Source organism: Pseudopodoces humilis, chromosome 4, assembly GCF_049639895.1.
Source record: "Pseudopodoces humilis isolate 2021_Gansu_Grassland_sample_001 chromosome 4, ASM4963989v1, whole genome shotgun sequence".
NCBI lineage: Eukaryota > Metazoa > Chordata > Aves > Passeriformes > Paridae > Pseudopodoces > Pseudopodoces humilis.
In genome coordinates, this window is record NC_142203.1 from 5421490 (window position 1) to 5443878 (window position 22389).

Sequence of the window (22389 nt, forward strand, 5' to 3'; positions counted from 1 at the left end):
CTAGGAGGCAGTTTATGACTGTAGCTCTGTTGCAGTGAATTAGTAAACTCCACCTTTCTTCCTGGTAGGAAGCAACCAAAGTAAACCGTTTTTCAGGAAGGGCACTGTCTGTTCCCAGAAGAGTTCATAATGAAATAAGGTTACACCACTGAGGTACTTAAGTGAGGTTCATGCCTTTAAGGCAAATGCCTTGAAAGGCATCTGTAATTTCCTGCACTGAGTTTTGTATTCATTTACCTGCTTGAAACTATAATTTCAGGAACGTGACTGGAGAAAAAAAACATTGAATCTTTCTATTCCATAAATTTTTTTAGAGATGATAAGTGCATATTATTGTTTGAATCTAATTTTTACATAAATACTGGTTTTCTGATATGTGTTACAGAGAAGGAGAGGAAAGTCTTTGTTTCTGTAGCACCTACATGGGTGGCAGGTGTTTTTTCATAATGATGAATTATCTTGTGTTTGGGTTCTGAATTGTGAAGGCAGAACAAACAAGATTTTTTTTATATGAGACATGGGATTGTTTGTTTTACTTAGTTTAGTTGGTTGATAGAGTCTTATCTGAAAGTAAACACTAGAAACAGCAAGCAAATAATTTCTTAACAAAATAAGGGACTATCCAGATGAGGCCTGAAAATAAAGAAGATTTTAGTTTTGTAATCATGTGAAGTTAAGTGTAAGTGACTTGAGAAAAATGTCTTGGGGTGTAGAATCAAATAAAAATATACAAGAAAGAGAGATTATAAGTGCTGAAGCAGTGTTGTCCACTGTCCCTCAAAACATAAAATGGAACTGACAGACATGAAGGCTGAAGTAGATGTGAGTGAGGCAGAGCTAAGATAGCCTTGAAGATTATGATGAGAAACTTGAATGTAGGAAGATATAAAGGAAAAATGTCACTGGGGAGATATAAAGTGTATATGGTAAAGCAGTTAGAAGGGGAAAATTAATTTTATAGACCACATCTATATGCTGGCTTAGAATACAGAGTTGGAATTGTATGTTTAGCTGTCCATAGAGAGAACAAATCCTACAAATACCAGATCTTTAGAAAAACAAAAAAAAAACCTGGTAATTTGGGCAGTAGGGAGTTGAGACATGATCTGTAGATCTTCATAAGCATCTACTAAACTATGCAAACACAAAATATATAAATTAATGAACGTGGATGAGGGCAGGAATTCAGTTAAAACAATCATAAAATAGATCTGGTTGAAAACAAGGGGGTTTGATTCACTAAGATTCTTCAATACATTATTTCAGCTCATGTCATTGTTAAAGCAATTTTGGTTATAATTTCTGCTAAAATAAAGCACCCCAAACCTTTAAGTGGTCAGAGAAGTTTACATTCTTGTAATTTAAGTGGTCATGCCAGCAAGTTTTGTAGAGCTTCAAGCAGGGATCTGTCCGATACTTGCTTTGCATTTGCCAGAATTCGTCAGACTGAAGATAAGTGGAACATTTCAGTGGACCCAAATATATATAGGTAGGTAGGCAGATGGATAGATACAGCTAGGTGTGTGTACACACATGTATGAGAGTATATATATGTGTGCACAGTTGTTTTTGTAAGTATGTACAGGATATATACAAATGTCACACACTGAACATACACAAATGGGTGAAATAAGTGTATATATGTACGTGTGCATATACACATGTAGTCAGAAACTATCCAACAGTTAATCTGTTAAACATATAGAGATCTTGTCCACACATGGTGAAATGGGATGCTTGGCTAGGTGGGGGATGATGAGTCAAAGCACAGTTCTGATGTAGTCCAGCAGCCAGGTTCCATTCCCTTTCTTCGTGGGAACTCACCATTGATCCATGGTCCAGGACACTCCAGGTTAGGGAGTTCAGTGTTCAGTGTGCCAGTGGTAATGAAAGTCAGAGTGGAGAGAAACCTTGGAGTTAGGAAAAATAATTACACACAGATGTTGTTGTATAGTTCAAGGGCTGCTGAATATTCACAGAGGCACAATCAAAACTGTGGAATGGGGACTGGAGCTGGAAATGAGAGCTTGTGAAAGACAAAATACAAAACAAAAGAGAGGTTAGGAGTAAGGAGGGAATGGAGGAAACCTCACTATTAGAGATTGGGAAAAATAGGAGAGACTTAGTAGGGGAGTCCTGGCAAGTCTTTCTATGAAAGTGAAAACTTTTGGAAGAGATTCAGTTCACAACTGATAAACAGGAGGAAATAGAAGTTGGCTACCAAGGTAGAAGGGACTTGAAGTGAAATGACTTAATTTCCTTATGGTTAATAACTGGAGAAGTGATGGACTATGAAGGGAAGCTAAGTAAAAGTATGATGGCATGAATTGTAGTTTACAGAACGGCCTTGTTGGGGTTTTTAAGCAAGGAGAAAATTAGATATGTTGATAATTAGAAATGTTGATAATTAGATGGCTGTGACATAGAAATGGCTATTGTCTCTCCTTGCCCTCACAGACAAGTCACCAACATAAATAACAGGCAAACATTGACTCCTAGTCCTTTTCCCATTCTGACCTGATGGTGAGGCTCTGTGGGGTCAGGGGGAATACAAATGAATGTGATAGGTTTGGATGAAATGACAGGAGATGAGAGTGTTTGTTTGACAGGTCGGTGAGTGGTTTCATGGTGTGAAATACTGGAGGATGGAAAACAGGATCAAATGTGAACCCCCAGGGAGACTGGTCACGTCAAGGACGTGACTTTTTAAGTGGATTGAGTAGCTGAGGAAGGGTGAACAGGTGAGAGTAGCTGTTTGAAGTGCTGTTTTGAAATTATATTATTCTAACATATTATCTGTATCAAACTAATTGAGATGGTTTGATTGAAGGAAAGAAAAATGTTTGATTAAAGGAAAGAAAAATACTGCACTATATTAGGAATGGCAAAGCAGTACGACACTGACTCCCTTGGTTTCATTGTCCAAGAGAGCAAAGTTTATTACTCTTAATCTTCTTTTATACAGATGCTCAAGAAGGTCTGAGAGATAAAACTCTCATTGGTCATTAAAGTAATACATCACCATAAGTGAAACACCACCCCTTGACTAAACAACACCTGCAGATTTTTGTCCTTTACCAAGGATTGTTTAGATTCTTTCTTATGCTTTCTCAGGCCAGACTGAGAAGCCTGTGTGACTTTGTTTCACACAGGCTCTGTTCGCCCTGCCTGCTTTCAGCATCCATAATTTGCTTATGTTTTCTTCAGAGACAGCTTAATTTTTCAGTGTAAGGTTACTTCCAATTGTTTCAAATGCATTGGATTTTTTTCTCTCAGCCTAGGTGGATAACCTTTACTGTCACGAATGAGAACAGTTTGCATCATGAATCCACCATCCCTTTCAGCCTCCCCCTCTTAAATCATGGTGCATTAGTGTTATTGAATAAAGACTTTTCTGGAAACATTATCCAACTATTGTATTGAATTTCTGCTTCCAAGTTTAGCTTTCATGCTAATCTGAGTGCTGTTTTCTCCATGGAAATTTACACTTTGGCAGTATGCCAGTGTGTTTTGTGCAAGAATGAGAAGAAAAAAAATTGTACTCAAATTGTTTGTAGTAGATTTGCAGTACTTGCAGGTGTGATTTATTTGTGTGTTGGATTGTGCAGAGTGCTGCTCTAACTGTAGGGATGATATTGAAACATGAAAAGGAGCTAAATGCTCAGTGGACTTCAATTAGTTGCATTTCAATTACAGAGCTAATTAAACAGAACCAACCAAGAAGGCCTTATTTCATACATCCTGGAACTGTGATCAGCTGATCTGCATGTTGCATGCAGAGTGAAACTGCTTTTCAGAAAGTGGCACACACTATGCTGAAGAATGTGTGACATGCACATATTTAGTATATAATTACTTATATAGTAATACTGTAGTTTTCACTCTACAACTGTTGAAACAAGGACAGAATATTCATGTGTGCCAAGTGTGACAACTGCTCCAGTAACTGTAAGTAAATATACTACTGTAATTAATGAGACATATTATGAGGGAGAGATCTTATAAAGTAATGACAGTGCTAGTGTTTTGCATATTTTGTGGCACTTTCATAAATACAGGTGAAAAGGATGACAGAGTTGTCACTTGTCCCAAAAAAATCCTTTCACACCAGGTGATAGAGAAAGTCTTATTAATTGCTTATTCAGATACAATCAATAAACTAGAAATCCTCTGTGAATCTCAGATATATATCAATGGTTCTTTTTCTACAGCTGAATGAGAGTAAACAAATGTAATAGAGAGGCTATAGGATTATTAGTTCAACAATCAGCAAACTGGCCACACTAATGGTTGTTGCTGCATAATTCTGAAATTATCTTGGGAAGAATCTGTCAGTGCAAATGCACTTACCACAAGCAGTATGTGCATCATGAGTGCTTTAGCAGTACATAAGGCAGTAATGGATCAGAAGTGCCCTGCAATCGAGTGGAAGCCCAGGCCAGTGTCTCTGTCTCTGACAGAAAGTGTTTGGTGGATGTTGTTTCTGAAAGCCTCTCTGATGGTCAGGTTTGTCCATTTTCTTGTTACCAGCTTCTTGTTTCCTCCTCCACACCGAGGCATCCACTGACACTCTGTCATCTTGGGCTAAGAAACATCTGCAGGTTAAGAGATTCTTCTTTCCACTCCCAGTCCAAGCCCCTCCCTGCCTGTAGAGGCTAAAAAAGGAGGTAGGAACAAGGCTGAGGGCAAGGAAGCATTGCTGTCCTAGGCAGGGAACTGAGTCACTGAGAGAATAGTCAGTCAGCTGCCAAACAACAGAGACAGGCCCCTTTCTCACTGGGTCACGAGGTGCTCTGTTCATTTCCTGGCAATGCAAAGTTGGCATACTTGAGGTTTTCTTTGTTTGCTTTGAAGCCTGCCTTTGGCACAAGCCAGTGGGAAAATATACTTTAGCTGAAACAAAGTTCTTAGTACCTGCTGTTGTATTAGGTCACTCACATGTGTTAGGAAGCAGTGAAACAGCCTGCCGACAGCTGGGCAGGTCTATCTGGGAATTTGATTTCGTGATGTAACGTTTTCATTTGGCTAGTTAATGGACTTAGAGGAATGCTAGACAAAAATGACATTTCACACAGGAACAAGTTCTACATCTCCAGATGTTCAGGATATGTTCCTGATGCTCCAGTTTTAAAAATGTGATATAATAGTAACTATTTCAGAAGAATTACTATATTTAGTCTTAGCTAGCCTTCCACAGAAAAGTTTATAAGGATTTTGAAACAAGTGTTGCCAGTTTTTATGGGTTAGTTAAGGCTTGAAGCTTTCCTACTGAGAAATGTCTAATCCCGTACCACTCAGTGCAAGTATGCAGAGGTTGCAATGGGAGTCAGCTGGCGTTAAAGTAAAATAATTTTTCATCAGAGTTTGCTTTAACCATTTCATTCACTTGCACATGAATTACAATTAATTTTTAATTTTTAAACAAACTTTGTTCTGAAAGTACCTGCATGTATCTCCCAGGTTCTTAGGCACATTTGAAGCTGTGAATTCTGATGTTGTTTTTCAGTCAGTCTCTGTCTCTTTCTATGATGTTACTGCATAGAGTAGGAAAAAGGCAGAAAAAAACCTATGTTGCATAGGTGTAGAATGCAGAGTGGATCTGGTTCAGATCCTAAAGTGTCCTGCAGCATTATGCTTGGGATACAGTACCATCTGGTCTGCCAGAAATGGACAAACAGTGGTGAGTTTTGAAGAAAACAAATCAGAACTTTTAATTTCTGAATGCCTGTTCACAGTCAGCAGGGAAGTATTTGGCACTATAGGTATAGAGCATGAGAAGTGCAATGTATTGAACCATAATTAATATGGCCTTTCCTTTAGAAAAGGAAAATCTCAGAACTTTATTCTTAGTATTAATACTGAGTCTCAACCCTCTGCTTGTAAACCTGTGATAGATGTGATAGAATTGGACAAAGCTGAGAGCAGATTATAAATGGGAAAATAAAGTTAATATGGGTAGTGATACAAAATTCAAAAGACTGCTTTGTCTTTAAAGGCATAACTTTGAAGATAAAACATTTTAAATGTACTGTGTGAGCTGCAGGAAGTTTGGAACGGAAGTTGTGGGGTTTTAACTTCTCTATGAAAAACGAGCTAAGTCACTATATAGCACCTTTGTTTCTGGGTACAAATCCCTGTTAATCACATCTTAATGCACAGGAGATCAGTGTACAATCCACAGTGCTGTGGATATGCTGGTCCCACGCTGCGGTCTACCCGCCCTGTCTCCCTACCCACTGGAGGGGACAGTGCAGTGTCGCCCTGTGCCGTGAGACACTGTCCCTCTGCCAGCAGAGAGCAGTGCAGCCCTTCGCCGGGATTTCAGGGGCCATAACTGGAAACATATGTGGGAAACAAAGCAGATGAATAAGGAGGAATATACACTGAAGAACTGAACACAGAGGCAGACTGAATGTGAAGGTGAGACAGGGGTGATGCACTCGATGGGGAAAACAACGGAGAGTAAAGGCAATGCAAGGGGGGCATGAAAAGAGGAAGGGAAACTACAAAATACAGACTGTGCTAAAGCAAACTGAAGACCTGAAGGGTGAAGGTAAAACATCTTGAAAAGAGATTGTGGCATTCCTGAACTACAGATGTGTTGCAGTTCCTGGTGCTGGGCATGAAGGAAGGACAGGGACCCGGGATGTGCGACCACTCTGTAGTACCATAGGGGAATATAGGTGTGCTTTTCTTAGTTCTAGATCTTAACTACTTCTAGTGAATTGGCACTTCAATAATATATTGTATTAAGGTGATCAGATAAATTTCAGCTGCAGGGGATTGTGTTTCCTACATCTGACTTGAGAAGTAAATCAGAATCCAGTCAAAAAGTGTGTGGGGCTGTCACCATGCTTTAGGTGAAAGCATGGCGACATGCTTTCACCTGCACAAAAGGGGAAAAGGAGTCGTCATTTCTTGTAATGGGTACAACATGAACACAAATCCAGCTTATTAAGGATTTTTCCTCGATTTTCAGCAGAATGTTGAAAGCAAATGCTTCTTTCTCCCCTTCTTACAGTAGGATGTCCTGAACTCTTTGTAAAATGTCAGTGTGTTATGTAAAATCTGCAGCATTCTAATGGTGCTTTCAGGCTTACTGTGACCTTTTGAAATCATTACAAACCCCCACCTCCCTCTCAACCCCCATTCTTCTTCACTTAATTGTGCACAGGAATAGGGAAATAGGAATCCAGTTTATTGTTATCCAGGTGGTGTTTCCTGTTACTTAGCTCTATAGTTTTCTGTATAGTAATTAGTATGCAGAAAGCTGGAGAGATGCCTGTAGTTCCAAAATGAACTCTGTAGCTCTCCCTCCCATCCTCCCACTTGCGCTCTCCCTTTGGCACCGCCCCTTCCATGCACCCTTTAGCCAGCAGCAAGACAGCTGTGTTTGATCATAAACCACTTAAACTCCAGGCTCACTGGCAGGGGAAACTTTAGCGTGAAGTGCAGCATTCGTTTCTCTAGGAGAAGGGAGCTTTCTTCTCTTTTTCCTTTCTGCCTCCCCAAATACTGAGGACTGTAGCAGCACTCTCCTTTGAATTTCTCTGTGAACTTGTGTGAAGCTTGTCAAATTTTTCTGCGTATGTTCAATGGCATTGGAAGATGCCCTTTAACAGAGCTATGGAAAAGAGCAGCATAAAACACACAGCAGAGATGAAGCATGCCTTGTAGATGGACTAAGACAGCCCTGGGATCCTGGTAAGCACTTCATTCCCTGCATTCTCTAAGCACTTCACATTATTAACAAATCTCTCGCAGCAGTGGATTGTCTGTGAAGTCAAAACCAGTTTGGCTCTTTTAGAAGATCTTGCGTCATTAACTTAAACTCTCATTGTGGAGTAAAAATGGCTGTCTAGAGCAAAATGTGTAAGAGAGAAAAATTTTGGAGAAGAAAGTATTGAACCACTTGAACAAAACTTTGAAGCATTAAAATCTGCAGAAATCATCAAGCCCTGAGAAGTCTAATCATGAATTCTGGAGTTGCTATGAAATATGGAAATGACTTCCCTGCAGAGCTGAGTGAGGTAAGCAGTTTCAGTGCCCTTCTTTATGCTTTAAAAAGAAACATTCCCCATTCGGGCTTTTGGTCTGCAAGCAATGCAATTAAAAATTAATAGAATGTGTATCTTGCTATAACTTGCTGTGCCAGTCAGGAAATGACCTGAACTTCTTTGCTGTTTTGCTCTGAATGAGTGGTGAAAGGCTAACTATTGCAACCATGTAGAGACATTTTTCCTGTTACCCTGCAGCAGTGATTGCCTTCCCTCTAAGAACTGTGTTTATACCCAACATTCATCTTTGCAGTAGGTGAAATATGGAGATCTCAGCTGCGATTAAACAGATGGTGATTAATTTAGGAGGGAGGTGGGGTGAGTGGCAAATGACAAATATTTATTGGTAAGAAAACAACATTGGCAGAAGTTGTGTTTGCTTGTATTTAGCCAAGGTGATACTGTTCATTTAGGTTAGATGAATTAGGTTACTTTCCTTCCTTGCCTAAAAAAAACAAGTAATGAGAAACTTTCTGCTTTTCCACTGGAAACCATAGCAAAGGTGTTACTTCTTATAGTTATGGGTGTTTTTTGTGTAATATGATTGTGTGTGTTCTCAATAAATTTGAAATTAAAGCCATATCAGAGGTTATGCAAATTCTTACTAAATATTTTAGAAGTGGCATACTTTGTCAGTTACTGCTTTGTCACTGAAGTGTCTTAGATGTGTAAAGCTTATGGGCTTTGCTGAGAGCTGCTAATTTAGTTATGCTATGAAATACCAGTTTTTTGATTATGGTCATTTTGTAGGAAATTGAATCTGCAGTCTGTCTTGTCCCAGTTTAACTGAAGTGCTTCTCTGTTCCTTTTGCCCATTTCTTTGATACACCTTTTACGGTGACATATCCTTTATATGTTTGGTTTTTTAAGGAGTATTAGGTAGGATATGCTTGGCAGAGTAAGAGAAATGACAGTTCCTGGAGTTAATTGTATAGAGAAAGGAGACACTGAGGTATAGAATGGAATAATAATAAAAATGGAATAACATTTTAATAAACAGTGGGCTAGTGAGGGAAACAACAAATGTAGGGGGAGGCACAGTAAATATGTGAGAAATAGGCAAGTGCTGTAACCTGCCATACAATAAGACAGTAGGTTTGTGACTGGGAAGTTCTGGCAAAAGAAATGTCATAAATATTTCTCCTCTAAGTTAAAAGAGTTAAATTTCATTATTTCTGTGTTACTTTTTTTCAAAGTATTGCTTAGAAATTCTGTATTGGCATTGCAGCGTAAGGGTGGTTCATAAATTCAGCATAAAAGTCTGGGTTACTTTTGGTCAGTTTCTGGCTGTGGATTTATTGACGGTGATCACTGCTTTCTATCCCCTCAACATTTAATTTTCAAGACTTTGCAAGATGACCTAGATCACGGAGTGTCTCAAGGAATTGATACTTGAGTCAATATTTGGAGCAGGTAGTACTTACATTGCTACCTTGAAATTATTTATTCATGTTTCCTTCATGCATTGACTGAGCAAGACTTTTGTTGTTGAGAAATACCTTTTCTTTCTGATGTTTTAACATGGGCAGTATTGAAAGGAGTCTGTGACCATGCAACATTGTCATTGTTTAGGTGGGGTTTTTTCCCCCAACAAGCTTTCTTCAGTCCTTAGTTCATATTTGTACTCTGGTGCTACAGGTGGGTTAGAAATAGGCCCCTTTTTGACTGTAGACATAGAAGAGAAGATCATACAACTCATAACTTTCCCCAGCTCCATATCATCATTTGCTTGCTGCTCATCTTTGTAGTTTGAGCTGCTTGTGTTCATGAACCTTAGCCAGTCACCAAGAAGGGCTGGATCAGCTTCAGCAGACTTGTGTCTTGGATAAAGCACTAGGTTTTCAGTGAAACATGGGGGGGGGCTGCAAAAACATCGTATTCCTCCTCTCAGAGGGAGGAAGATGTGTAAGTACTCTGAGATGTAGTAGGTAGCTGCTCACCCCTAATTGTTAATTTCTCAAACAGCTCTCTGTAATTTCTATGCTCCTATTAGACCTTTCCCTTTTGGTGACTGGTACTTTCTAAACTTGAAGGTAAAAAGCCCTGGGTAAAGCTTTTATCTGTGGTTTATGTAGCTGTTTTTTTTCCCATCTTTGCTGTGCCATGGTCCTTGCTTTCTGGCTGTCTTCTATACACCATGTTTATTTTTGATCAAGGGACAGTAGCCTTGTGTTCATTTGAATGATGGAAAAATGGCTACAACAGGAATTTGATTAAATAAGTGATGTCTTAGTTTGTGTTCACCTGCAGCTCTATCTCTACAGATAGTTCATATGTTCTTACAGTGGGCTGCTACTGCTGTACATATCTGAATAGCAGACATGATAACAAACCAAGAAATACTATGATTCATGTGATGCACAGTGGGTTTTTGTGCAGGTGTCTTGATCTCTCTTTCTCAGCTCTAGGCATGAAACTACTGTTATTAAACAGGAAAGCTACAAAACCCTGAAGGTATAACCAATGCATTCTTGACTGGATACATTAGACAAAAGAGAAAATGAATGTACTGCAATTCATTCCATCTGTATTAGAACTTTCTACCTGAGATTTACATCTCTCTTTGGCAAGAATTAAAGAATATGTTTCTTGTTCAAGACACAGTGTAGTGTGATTGCAGAAACTTGTGTATGGTTGATGTTTGCCATTCCTAAACTCTTGCCTGGGTAAACAGGGATCTTAGTAGTCTTTATTTACTCACCTGCCCCCATCCAAAGGTCATGCAGAAAGCAGAAGAAAAAAATATCTGATTTCTGTTGTAGGTCATTCAGACTGCCACAAAACTCATGCTCTGTTCAAGCTGCTTTGTTACTGAAACGTGTCAGTTCATGTTACCCCATTTCTTCTGCTCTTCTTTGCCTTCAAGTTTCAAGTCCAAGGAAAGAAAAATTATCCAGTATGCTGTTTGCATGTTACATTTGTCATGTTATACCTGCTTAGAGAGTTAGAAGAAACCTTGTTCTTACATAGCAAGGTGATCTTAGATGTGGTGGTTTGTTTGGGGTTTGGGATTTTTTTTTTGGTATATATTAGATACAGTAAGAGAGGCAACACTGTTGTGTAGTCTGTGAGGATCTACAGTAGCCTGTGGTACCTTTGTAAGTAAGTAACAGTGGCCAAAAAAGCTCTGCTGTTCTAAAAGTTCTATTCTAAATGGGCCTTCACTGTCCATATTAAGGCTTAACACAATTTGCAGAGATTGCCTTTAAGGCTTGAATCAAGGAAGGATGTGATTTTTATGTATAACCTAATACCCAAGTTATGAAAGCTCTCACTGGCTTCATTCAATTTCTTACTCATACAATTCTGAAAGCCTTTGTTGTAAACACAAGACATTTTTTTAAAGCCAAAATAATGAATTTTACTGAAAACATGTGCAAGTTAAAAGTGGGGTGCCCATAATTACAGACTGGTTTTTACATCATTAAAAATGAAACATTGTATCAGAATTTAAATGCTTTGTACCTATTAAATGATCTATTCTGCAGAAAGAGATATTCATCTAGAAGGAGCTGGATTGTGTAATCTGTATTTTCTTCCAAATTCAAAGGCACTATCTGGCTTTAAACTCTAGCATTCTGAGGAGGTATCCCTTACATACTAACACGGATCTTATCTGCTCCCCTGGCCATTCACTATGGAGATGGTGTGCTGAAACACAGGGAGCTGTGGTCTGGTATTCCTGTTGGACTAAATGTGGCCAACAGTTACGCCCATGCCTAATGCTGGGACAATAAAATTATTAGTTCAAGAATGTGAAGGAAATGCTAAGTGCTGAGCTTAAATGATATTTTTCTCAATTGTATACTTAAGAGTTAAATTTTATCCTTGAATTAAAAGCCAAGCTATGTTCTTGGGTATAATTTTCATTAAGTGAGCCTTGTGAATTTGCTGGTAATAAGACTGTGCCTGATTTTGTAATGGTATAAGGGCTGGTATTATAATAAAGCAATACATTCAGCATTGCAGCTGATTTGTATAATGTTACTGTTTATTGTGTTCTAGCACTCACTGCATGAGTTGATGGTGTATAATATCCAAAAAGTATAGTTTATTATTTTCTGCATGGTGAAATTAGGAGATAGCATGCTGCTTTAGGTGTACACTTCATACCTTCTGCTTCTTGATGTGTGGAGGTCAAGTGTTTAGGATACAGATGTCATATGTGACAGCATTAGCTACAGCTTCATATTCTTTAACCCTTTAACATTGACTGGAATAAACAAGTGGGCTGTCTGTCCTGGAAAAATTACTAACTTATTTGTTTGTTTCAACAACAAGGTGTTTAAAATTTAGGGGAGGCAAGGAAGGATAGATTTAAAAGCTGATGTTTCTGTAGGAAGCAGAATAATGAGTTTGTATGAAGGATTTCACCAAAAAGTTTACAGGTGAAGAAACGACCACGTCTGGAAGGCTTAAATTCTGACTTTTTTAGTAGTTTTACAGTAGGACAATATTGCACTTTCTTCTCAAATTTGTATTCCACTGCTGCTTTACTTATAAACTGGGCTCTGATGAAGAACACTGTAGAAGGAGAATTGTGGAAATAAGAGGGGCTGCATGGCTTTAAGTTGTGACCACAAGTCCAGTGAATGTGAGGGAACTGTGGGATGGGGTGTGTAACCAGCAGAGGAGCAGGACGTCACTCAAAGCCTCCCTGGCAGAGGAAGAGTTCAGCAGTGAATATTCCTGTGGAGTACCCCCTCCCAAAGAGGCAAGGATTTGATTCTAGGCAGGCAGTGTTAAAGTGAGAGGCACGGCTTTAAATCCTGGGAAGAGGATTCCACCCCTCTGCCTTGGGGGATGTGCCCTATAAGCCTGAGAAGAGTAGCTCCACCCTCAGATCCCTTGTGGGGTGTCCCAAGGTGTTCTGCCCTTCTTGTGTTGCAATTCGTTGTATTCTGCTCCATTAACCCCTCCTATACCCCTCTAGCTGCAGGGCCCTATTTGTTTGTGCCCCTGGGGTTTCTCCCTTGCTGTGTCCCTATTAGACCGAGACCCTAAACTCCACCCTGGCTCGACTCCATAAAACCCACCACCCTGGCTCTGTTGAGAATCCTCCGTGTCTGGATTATGCTGGGTTAACTCCTGTGTTGGTGACACCTCAATAAATGGATTCCCAAGTTTAAATAAACAGAGACCCATCTCATTGATTTCCCACCTCTGTCACCAGTGGTTTAACCCTTCCTGGTCGTGACACTGTTGTAACACACGATGCAACACATCCTCACACTGAGGTACTTTACCATGTGTGCCTCTTTTTCTTTAGAACAAGCAGCAGTTTGTGCTGTCACTATACTTAGGTGTAGGAAAAGAGCACTGATGGAATGGGAAAGAGGTTTTTTATGTGTTTCAAGGCAGGATTAAATCCCAAACACTTGTTTATCTTCCTGAGATTGGTGGTCTTCCAAGAAAATCAGTGAGTAAATACCACCCTAATACTTCATCCACTTCCTAAGTGGTCTCTGGTCATACAACAAATGTGCCACGGTATTTCCAATACCTCTCATGAGCAGGTAAACACCATTTTCTACTGCAGTTCCATCTCTGCTGCTGGATACAGCCTTGGCTGTCACTGTCTAAGCTCTGCAGGCTGTAACACAGAAGGGTGTCAACAGAGGTGGTGTATTTTCCCCAGTCAGAGGTTGTTTGGGGGAATGTGATAAATTATTAATCCTTTAAAATATTGCAGCCTTACAATAGAACAGAGTAGAATGTGGTTATCAAACAGCAAACATGGCATATTTTAAAATTATTTTAACCTTGATAAAGTTGCATAACTGATTTTTTTCCCTAGCAGTAGGCAAGCAAAAAACGTGAACAGTGTGACCTGCTAAACTCTTAGAAAAGTGAGCATCACAAACCCAGTACGCTTAAATCAAAGTACCTTAAGAAGAAACTTTCTTAAATGGTTTCTAGTGGAGAGGTGAGTAAAACTTCCATCTGGAGGTAGAAACACCTGTAGCTTTACAAGAGTGTTCTCAGCTTTAGTGCTTCAGAGATGCTGAGGTGAAGTTTGCAAATCTCTGGGTGAACTCTCTCCTCTTTCCCAGTTCACATGGGCTTTCTGGAGCTCTGGTTAACCTTGCAAACCTGACATTTTCCCATGCTGTTGTCATGAGTAGTGTGGAGACATTAGATGTGAAACATAATCACAGATTTTAAAGAACTCCTGTGTGTCTCTGTTACACTGGTGTATCTATAATAATTTAAAGAAAATTTTTCAGTGGTAAACTTTAATGGGCATGCTCCTGGACAGTGACTATCAATCTGAATGCAACCTTTAGACTGGGTCCATAGTCAAGCTGAAGGTGGTCTGGCATGATCAATGTATGTAATTTACAGTGTGCATGGTATTTACAGTGTTAAAAACATAGTGACTTCAAAGAAAATGTTTTTTACTGGATTTGTCTGAGCTGCTTACCAGGCGCAGAGTGTGTTCCAGGCTTGGCTGTTACTAAATTAAAGCACTATGAAAAGATTAGTCAAAATGCCCAGACACTGTTAGCACTGATAATGCACATCTGCAGCCTCCCTAATGAAAAAATGACAAAGATTATGTAACTTACCTGCCTGATCTTCTAATATTCCTTGTTCCTAAAAAAAAAAAAAAAACCAAAAAAATTTAGAAAAAAATGCCTTATATGCTGAAAAATCTATTAGTACAAATATATGCTGTGAAGTACCATTAATATATTAGATTGTCTGATTGCTTTTAGAGACTTGATATTTTTATACATAGATAAAAAAGCCAGAGTTCATTCCTGGAAGATTTTTTGGAGATAAGGACTTTAATCTTTCCCCTTCTTCTCTTCTAACTTGGAAAAGTAAAATGTGTTTTTGCCTTTGATCAGACTTGGACCAGAATATGGCTCTGTGTGGGAACAATTAGAAGATTCTCCTTTCAGAGGTATTATGTATTCCTCTGCAGTCTCTGGATTTATAGTTTGTAAAGGGGCACATAAACAAAAGATTCTGAAAGAAGAATCCATAGATTGCAATGTGAGGTGCCCCCACCTAGGGTGGCAAAGATTTCGTTTCAGATAAGCATTGTAAAAGTGAGAGAAGTAAAATCCACCCTCTGCCTCAGGGGATGGGCCCTGTGATCCCAGGAAGAATTGCTCCACCCTGGACCCTCCTGTGGTCCCAGCCAAGGGGTTCTGATTGAGTTTGAGCCCCTGGGGTTTCTCCCTTGCTCTGTCCCTATTAGACCCCAATTTTAAACTCCACCCTGGTTCTGTCCCATAAAACCCATCATCCTTTGTTCAGGGGTCTCTGTCTCTGGGTCTAAGCTGAGTTTATTTTTGTTTGTTTGTATTTGTGTTGAATAAATGGTTTCCTGAGCAGAAGCCCATCTTGTCAGAGTCCTGTGCAAGGTTAAGGTTTGCAAAGGCAGAAGGTTCTGTGCTGTGTATGTGGGAAGAGAGGGCCTGAAGAGAGGATGTGTCACAGATTTGGTCACCTGCAGTGGGATGTCACTATATTCCTCCTCTGGGGCTCTGAGTAGTTAATGTACGATGGAAAAGGAAATGTGCTCTTGTCACTTCAAGGTGTTTTCCTTATGTTTAGGTTTTACTGTCTTCATGACATTGCATGATACTTCTAGGTGCAGGTTTTACTTGTGATGAAAATTTCTGCTTCTCAAGTAGCATGGAAAGGCTTAATTTGACTTTTCCATGTAGTAATAATATACCAATTTATATACTCTGTGGTGGTCTCTGAGTTCAAAGATTCTGAGGGAAGGAGGTTTGGTGTGGATATTTGAGGCTGGTAAAGGTTTTTTGACAATGGTGGCAACCTGCTTTAGGCAGTCCCATGTCAGGATTTCCCATATAAATTAACTGTCTGTGTGAATGATGTATATTTTCTGTAGATTTAGATTTTAACTATCTCTAATGAAGAGAAATATTTGTTAAGACTCTGGAAATTGGCTTATATGTTCTCACTCTGTTGTAATTATGTATAAAAATTTGTCATTACAATTAAAATATTGACAGAAATCTTTTCAGCCCTCCCAAAAGTAAAGAAATTCAGAAAATATTTTTTTCAGTATGCTTAGATACACCCCGTACAGTTGTTTGTGATATTATTGATTGCATGCTAAGTTTTATAAATTACCCTCAGTAACATTTGCAGAATTTTTGAAATGCTTCAGAAGGTGCTGCTGGATTTTATTGCAGATTATTGGGATATCACTAAAATGTAGTACATCCCACAACAGAAATTTACATCAGGATTATGGCCATCTGCTGATAACTGAAATGAGGTAATGTTTTAAAAACAGGCCATTTAAACATTTTAAAATGTGGGGATATTACAATATTTGATAGGTTCACAACAGCACCTGTGATTTCTGATCTGCCAGAGCAACTTCTTGAAATGTTTTCAAAAAAAAAGTAAATTGTTTGGTTGCAATGATGGAATTACAATTGTCAACACAGAACTGTGATTCATGGTTGTGATGATAGAGACATACAAGATCATAAGTATGCTATATGGTAACTCCAGAACTATTCCAGTGACAACTCAGTGTCCGTCTGAACCGTGTCCACTGAGGTTTGGTTGAAACTGGTGTTCCCACAATGCAGCACAAATGCCTATCTTGAACAGTCTTTCCTTTGCAGACTGTAAACCCAAAAGCATCATTTGCTTGCAAAGACATTATGTTACCTGGCCTTCATCTACAAGAGGCTGTGATAATCCTACCCCAAACTGTGCTGGTTTGCTTCCTATCCTTCAGGGGACTGAATGCCTCTAGTTTGATAATATTTTGAACTTTGCATCCTATCTAAATTGTGCAGATTGTTTACTGTTAAGCTGTTGCCAGGTGGGAGGTAGTAGAGCCTCTTAACTGTACTTGGGACTGGTACTGCCACTCCTCAAATGGCAGGTCAGCGAATCTTCCTTTCTTTGCCTGGATTCATGTGCTTGAGATGTGTTTTGCAGCCATGTACAGAAACCAAAGTGCATATTGTCATCTGCAGAAAAGACCAGGAACCCCCTTTAGAATGGTGTAGAATGGTTTAGAATTGCTGTTTTACATGCTTGACTTTTTTTCTTTTTACATTGCATATAAAATGTTTAATCTTTGTGAGATAAGTTAATTTTTCCATACCTTAATGGTATGGAAAAATCTCTTTTTTTTTTTCTTTCTTTCTTTCCTTTTTTTTTTTTTTAATTTATTTTTTTGCACTGCATTGTACAGCATAGTTTTTTTTCAAGCTCCTGATGCTGCTCTTGTCTAATTTACTGACTTAGGTGTTTCTTTTTATTTTTTAAATTTAAACTGATTTGCCTGTGTGCTTGGATCTTTGTATTTAAACTCATGGTAGTTTACCTGTTCGTCATCTGGTTCTTTCTTTTTGTATGTTGTGATGTCACTCCTGTAGGAAGACATGATTCTCTCTTGATGCTTGGCATAGCACAGGTCAATGATCTGCCAGGTATAACTCACTTGGTGGAAGGTCTGGCCCATGCTAAATAAGAATGCAGTTGACTTCAGTGAAATATGTAAGTAAAGTAAATCTTTGAGAGAAATTTTTTTTCTGAAGATAGGTGTGTGCTATATGTGAAGAACAAAAATTGTTAACAGTATTTCCAATTACACTTTCCTTCTGTCTTATGAGATGCTGGATTAAAGAATGGACAGAATCTCTTTATTTCTCCTCTTCCACTCACGGGTATCTTCCCTGTGGAGCAAAGGAAGGGAAAAAATGTATTGATTCATAACTGTCAAGTCATAATTGCATGGAGACACATATTAATTTAGTTACTTGGTGAGAGAGAGCTGCAAAACACAGAACTTTTTTTTCCATGCTTTTTAAAACTTACAGATTCTGTCTCACATCCTATGAATACCCATAATTATCTTCCTTTGTGAAACTCCATGTGGTTGAATTTCAATACCTACCCCTTCTTGTATGGAAATAAATGTGCTAATTGCTTTTCATGAAGGTAGGTTTTCTCCTTTCCTGTGAGAATTTCTTTAACTTGCTATATTTCTTTATTGTGTGTTAGGCTGAATCTCTTCTTATAGCCTATTTAAGTACCTTTAAATATAATGATCGATGCCAATGAGTTACAAGTGTCAACTCATTCAAAATGTTACATAATCATATTCTTCGGTATTGAAATGTCATTTCTCATTATAGAACCACAGAATGGTTGAGACTGTCAGGGACCTCTGGTGATCACCTGGTCTAAGACCCTGCTCAGGTGGGGTCAACTAGAGCTGAGTGCCCAAGACTGTGAAAAGCTTTTGGGTATCTCCAAGGATGGAGACTCCACCACCTCCCTGAGTAACCAATGCTCAGTCACCCCCACAGACCAAAGGAGTTTCCTGATGTTGAGGAAACCTCCTGTGTTTCAGAGTGTGCCCATTGCCTCTGGTGCTGTCACTGAGCACCCTTGGAAAGAGCCTGGATCCATCCTCCTTGCACCTTCCCTGCAGGTGTTTGTGTACATTGGTGAGATCCCCTGAGCCTTCTCTTCTCCAGGATGAACAGTCTCAACTTTCACAGCCATACCCCATGGGAGTGGTGTGGGAGTCCATCTATTATCTTGATGTCCCTTTGCTGGACTCTCCACAGTTTGTCCATGTCTGTTTTGTACTGGGGAGCCCAGAACCTGTGGCCTCACCAGTGTTCAACAACAGAAGGTTCACATCTCTAGATCTGCTGTCAGTACTTTGCCTAATCCAGCCCAGAATCCATCCATATTCTTTGCAGCAAGAGCATGTTGCTAGCTCACATTCAGTTTGATGTCCACCAGCTCCCATAGACCCCTTTCCCTTCAGAACCTTATCCCATGGGACTTTTCCAAGGAGAGGTCTGAGTGAAATCTACAGCCTGTGATCTTGATTTTTGACCACCTCTCTCCTCTCTGGATCGTAAACTCCACTATCTTGCAGTTATGAGAGTGGTCAGATAATAATTATTTAAGTGCATTATTTAAGTTCCTTTGAAAATGATAGAAGCATGGTTTATATTGGAATAATAATAATAAAAAAAAATTAGAAACACCAAGGGAACTTTCTGTGAATAAACAAAATATTCACTTACAGAACATTTTTTTAATTAATTCTGTCAGAAACTTCGCTGTCTTGGAGCGGCAAGAGAGGGTAGTATCCTACCATGAATAATTCCTTAAAAGGAGTTAGTGAGCTTCATAAATTGTCAGTTTATTTAAACACTTAATTTCATTCCGTTGAATGGTGTGATTAGAATTTAGTAGATTTTTTTATTATTCTGATTTTAAAAAATAGGCAAAGTGCTACAAAGGCTGACCTATAGTGATAAAAAAAGGAAAAAATAGAAGGGGAAAACCTTTCCACTGTCTTTGTGCCTTTGCTGCTAATTTTTAGAGCAAATTACAGTAGCTTTTCATGGAAGATGTTTTCCTTCCAAGAGAACAAAGGAAGAATTTTGCAGTTTTAGTTCTTACCAGATGTTGACATTATGTATGTTCTGTCTCATATAATGCTGCCTTCATAAGGACCTGAAAAAGCAATACTACAGAAATAAATCACAGTAGGAAAGTTTAAATTTAGATTTTGTTTTTTAAATACAGCAGTGTGGGAGTTTCTTGTGATAATGAATTTTCTGTTAATCCAGAATCTAGCTCAGTTTGTTCACTTAAATTAGCTTTGAAGTTAAACTTAGATTTCAAAGACACAGTCACAGTAAATTCAACCTAAAAAGAGTATGAATAATTCCTGATGTGGATATGGATGTCTTGGATGTTCAGTACTGCATTATACCAATTCCCTGAAGGTAACAGATTTATCTGGTTTATCTGTGTGTTACTGTCACAGATACACCATTTCTGAGAAGCAGGAAATTCTACAGTGATTAAAATCCATACGCAGTCTGGCTCATTTACAATGCATAAACAGTTCCCAATGGATCAAAACAAAGATTAAAACTAGTGATTCCCTTGTCCATGAAAGGACTGTTTCTTAGCACCACTCTTCTATCATGGTCGTGTGAACACTGTTTGGTGCTGGGCACAATCACGATGGAGGCACATCACTGTAGTATCAGGTGCGATGGTCAGGTGACGCTACCTTGCCAAAAGCACCCCCAGGGAGGAAGGTGTCTGGGCAGGCTGCAGTCACACTCACACTCACACTCACAAGCATGCCAGGGATAATGATCAATGGTGGAGAGCCAGGAAGGGTCTTTGTATGGAGTTCCAGCAGGGTTTATTGCAGCCACGCACTGAAGGGGTCCAGGAACAAAGACACGTGGGCCCAGGGATTTTTATGGGTTTGAGGGGGTGGATCCAAGGGTCAGGGTCCAATAGGAACAGGGTAAAGTGGTGCATAGGAGGGGTCAGGGAGAGGGAGAGCCACTGGGATAACAGGGGTGGAGGATTGCAGCAAACTGGGGCCAATGGGGAAAAAGGGAAGGGAGAACTTTATAGGGGAAAGGACATAAGGTAAAGAGGGACAGCCCATAGGCTCGCTGGGTACATATAACTGGGGTAGTGACATGGTGGTGCAAGGAACTATGGAAAAAGATTTTTCCCTTCCATTCTTATATGGGGAAAACCTCTTTATGCTTTAACTGCACACACTAGAGACCTCCTTCTGCACCATTATTGCCCTTGGTTCTGGAGTCTCCATACATCACAGGATGGAAGATTCCTGAGGACAGGGATCAGCACTGATTGGGAAAGAGGGAGGGAGAAATAGAAAGATGTCAAGAGGAAATACACCTCAAAGTTATGACAAGAAATTACATGAGTTTCTTGTGAACTTTTGCCATTGCTGATTCATGGCTTCAAAGAGTTTCAGGGCATCATTCTGACAACTGAATCAGCATTCATATTTTTAAATATAGTAGCAGAGATTTTACTGAGAAATGAAAATGATGGATTTATATGGTCTTTTGAAGTCAATGAAGTAATTCACAGTCAAGTGATAATTCAGTTTTTTGGTGTTTTCTAGATTTTTTTTTCCCATCAAACTGGGCTGTGTCCAAAGCTGCATTATTTATTTGTCTGAATGGGAATTGTGAACAGTTGGTAGCCTTAAATAATCTATCTGACTTATCCTGGAATGGTTAAAGGATCATGCTGCCAAGATTTAGTGATTATTATTTATTTAAACTAAGTGTACAACCCTGTCTTTTGTACAGAAAATGAAAATAGAACAACTGATAGAGTAAGCTTTGTGTTAGATTAGAAATGTCAGTAATATGCAGTACCATTGCCATGACAGTGATGCTTTGTCCTTTATAGTGCATTTCATTTAAGGAGCTGAAATAAGCTGCACACCATTATTGATGCAATTCTGTCATGGTAATGTATAAGAACTTACATTTCAGTTTATTAATTTCATTATGTTACCATGATTTATCCAAAATTTTATTAACCAAACTAGTATTTCAGTTGCAGTTGCTTGGCTTGGTGTTGAAGAGCTGAATGTATCTTGCTGGAGCATGGTTATGAAATTACACTTTTTTAGCGAAACAAAGGTTTTTAGAGGATTTTACTGCTAGGCTGAATTGGTACAGATTTACTTTTTTAAAGAATGACAGTGTTGTAGCTTTAATGTGGATTTTGTGGCATTGCTTGAAGAGGTGATGTGGTCTAGTAACTTTGAGAAAATAGGTTTTTGAAAAAGATGACCATGACACAGATGACTTTTAGACCATGGGGTCTTTCAGTTTATACATTTTAAGATAAATAGTTAGCATCCTTTTTCTCCTGCTTATAATAGTTGTATTTAAACCCTGGAAGCTCACTCAGTGGGTGCTTATTGAGTTTTATAGTTTGCCTCTGAGTATGCTTTTCTGCTTCTTTGTTTTCTGTGCCTGCAGCTCATTATCTTCTGTCCTCAGAGCTTCACTAAATGCACTGTGTGTTCTCAGTTTTCATTAGCCTTTTCTTTCAGCCCTCTTGCAGTTGTTAATTTATTGTTGCTGCCCTTGATCTCTTTGCCTTTTGCATGTGCCAGTCTACCTCTTCCCTGTCTCTGTCCTTTTATTTATGTTGCACTGTGAGACTGCGCAGGGTCCTCCAGAGCTCTCACACTCTTCAGTCAAGGAAGAAGGAATCCCTCTTCTGGCAGGGCTGGGTGTGTGAGGCTGCAAGTGCTTGAAGAAAGGGCTTGGTTCTCTTGGCACAAAGGCAGGCTTCTGCCCTGTAATTAATTAGCGTGATGTTGCAGCAAATGAACTGTTGCAATTAAACCAGTACAGTAACAAAACACAATGAGGAACAGCGCTTAAGGCTGGCAGGGGCAAGAAGAAGCTGATCCCAGGTGGTGTTGGTCCAGCCAGACCATTTTGACACAAAACCCACTCCTACTGTGTACCCATTAGAGTTC

The 22389-nt window shown here is 39.2% G+C and overlaps 1 protein-coding gene across 2 annotated transcripts in view; it reads left to right on the forward strand.

Moving 5' to 3' along the window:
- The window catches only part of MCC (MCC regulator of Wnt signaling pathway), a 186792-nt gene that overhangs the window by 38558 nt on the left and 125845 nt on the right, over nt 1-22389 (forward strand). The window contains exon 1 of one of the 2 annotated variants that reach the window (XM_014258753.2): nt 7422-8030. The exons of the other annotated variant lie outside the window; for it this stretch is intronic. Coding sequence (XP_014114228.1) covers nt 7974-8030 — 57 coding nt within the window. The 5' untranslated portion in view covers nt 7422-7973. Of the gene's footprint in view, nt 1-7421; nt 8031-22389 lie in introns of those variants that run through there. 2 annotated transcript variants of the gene reach the window in all.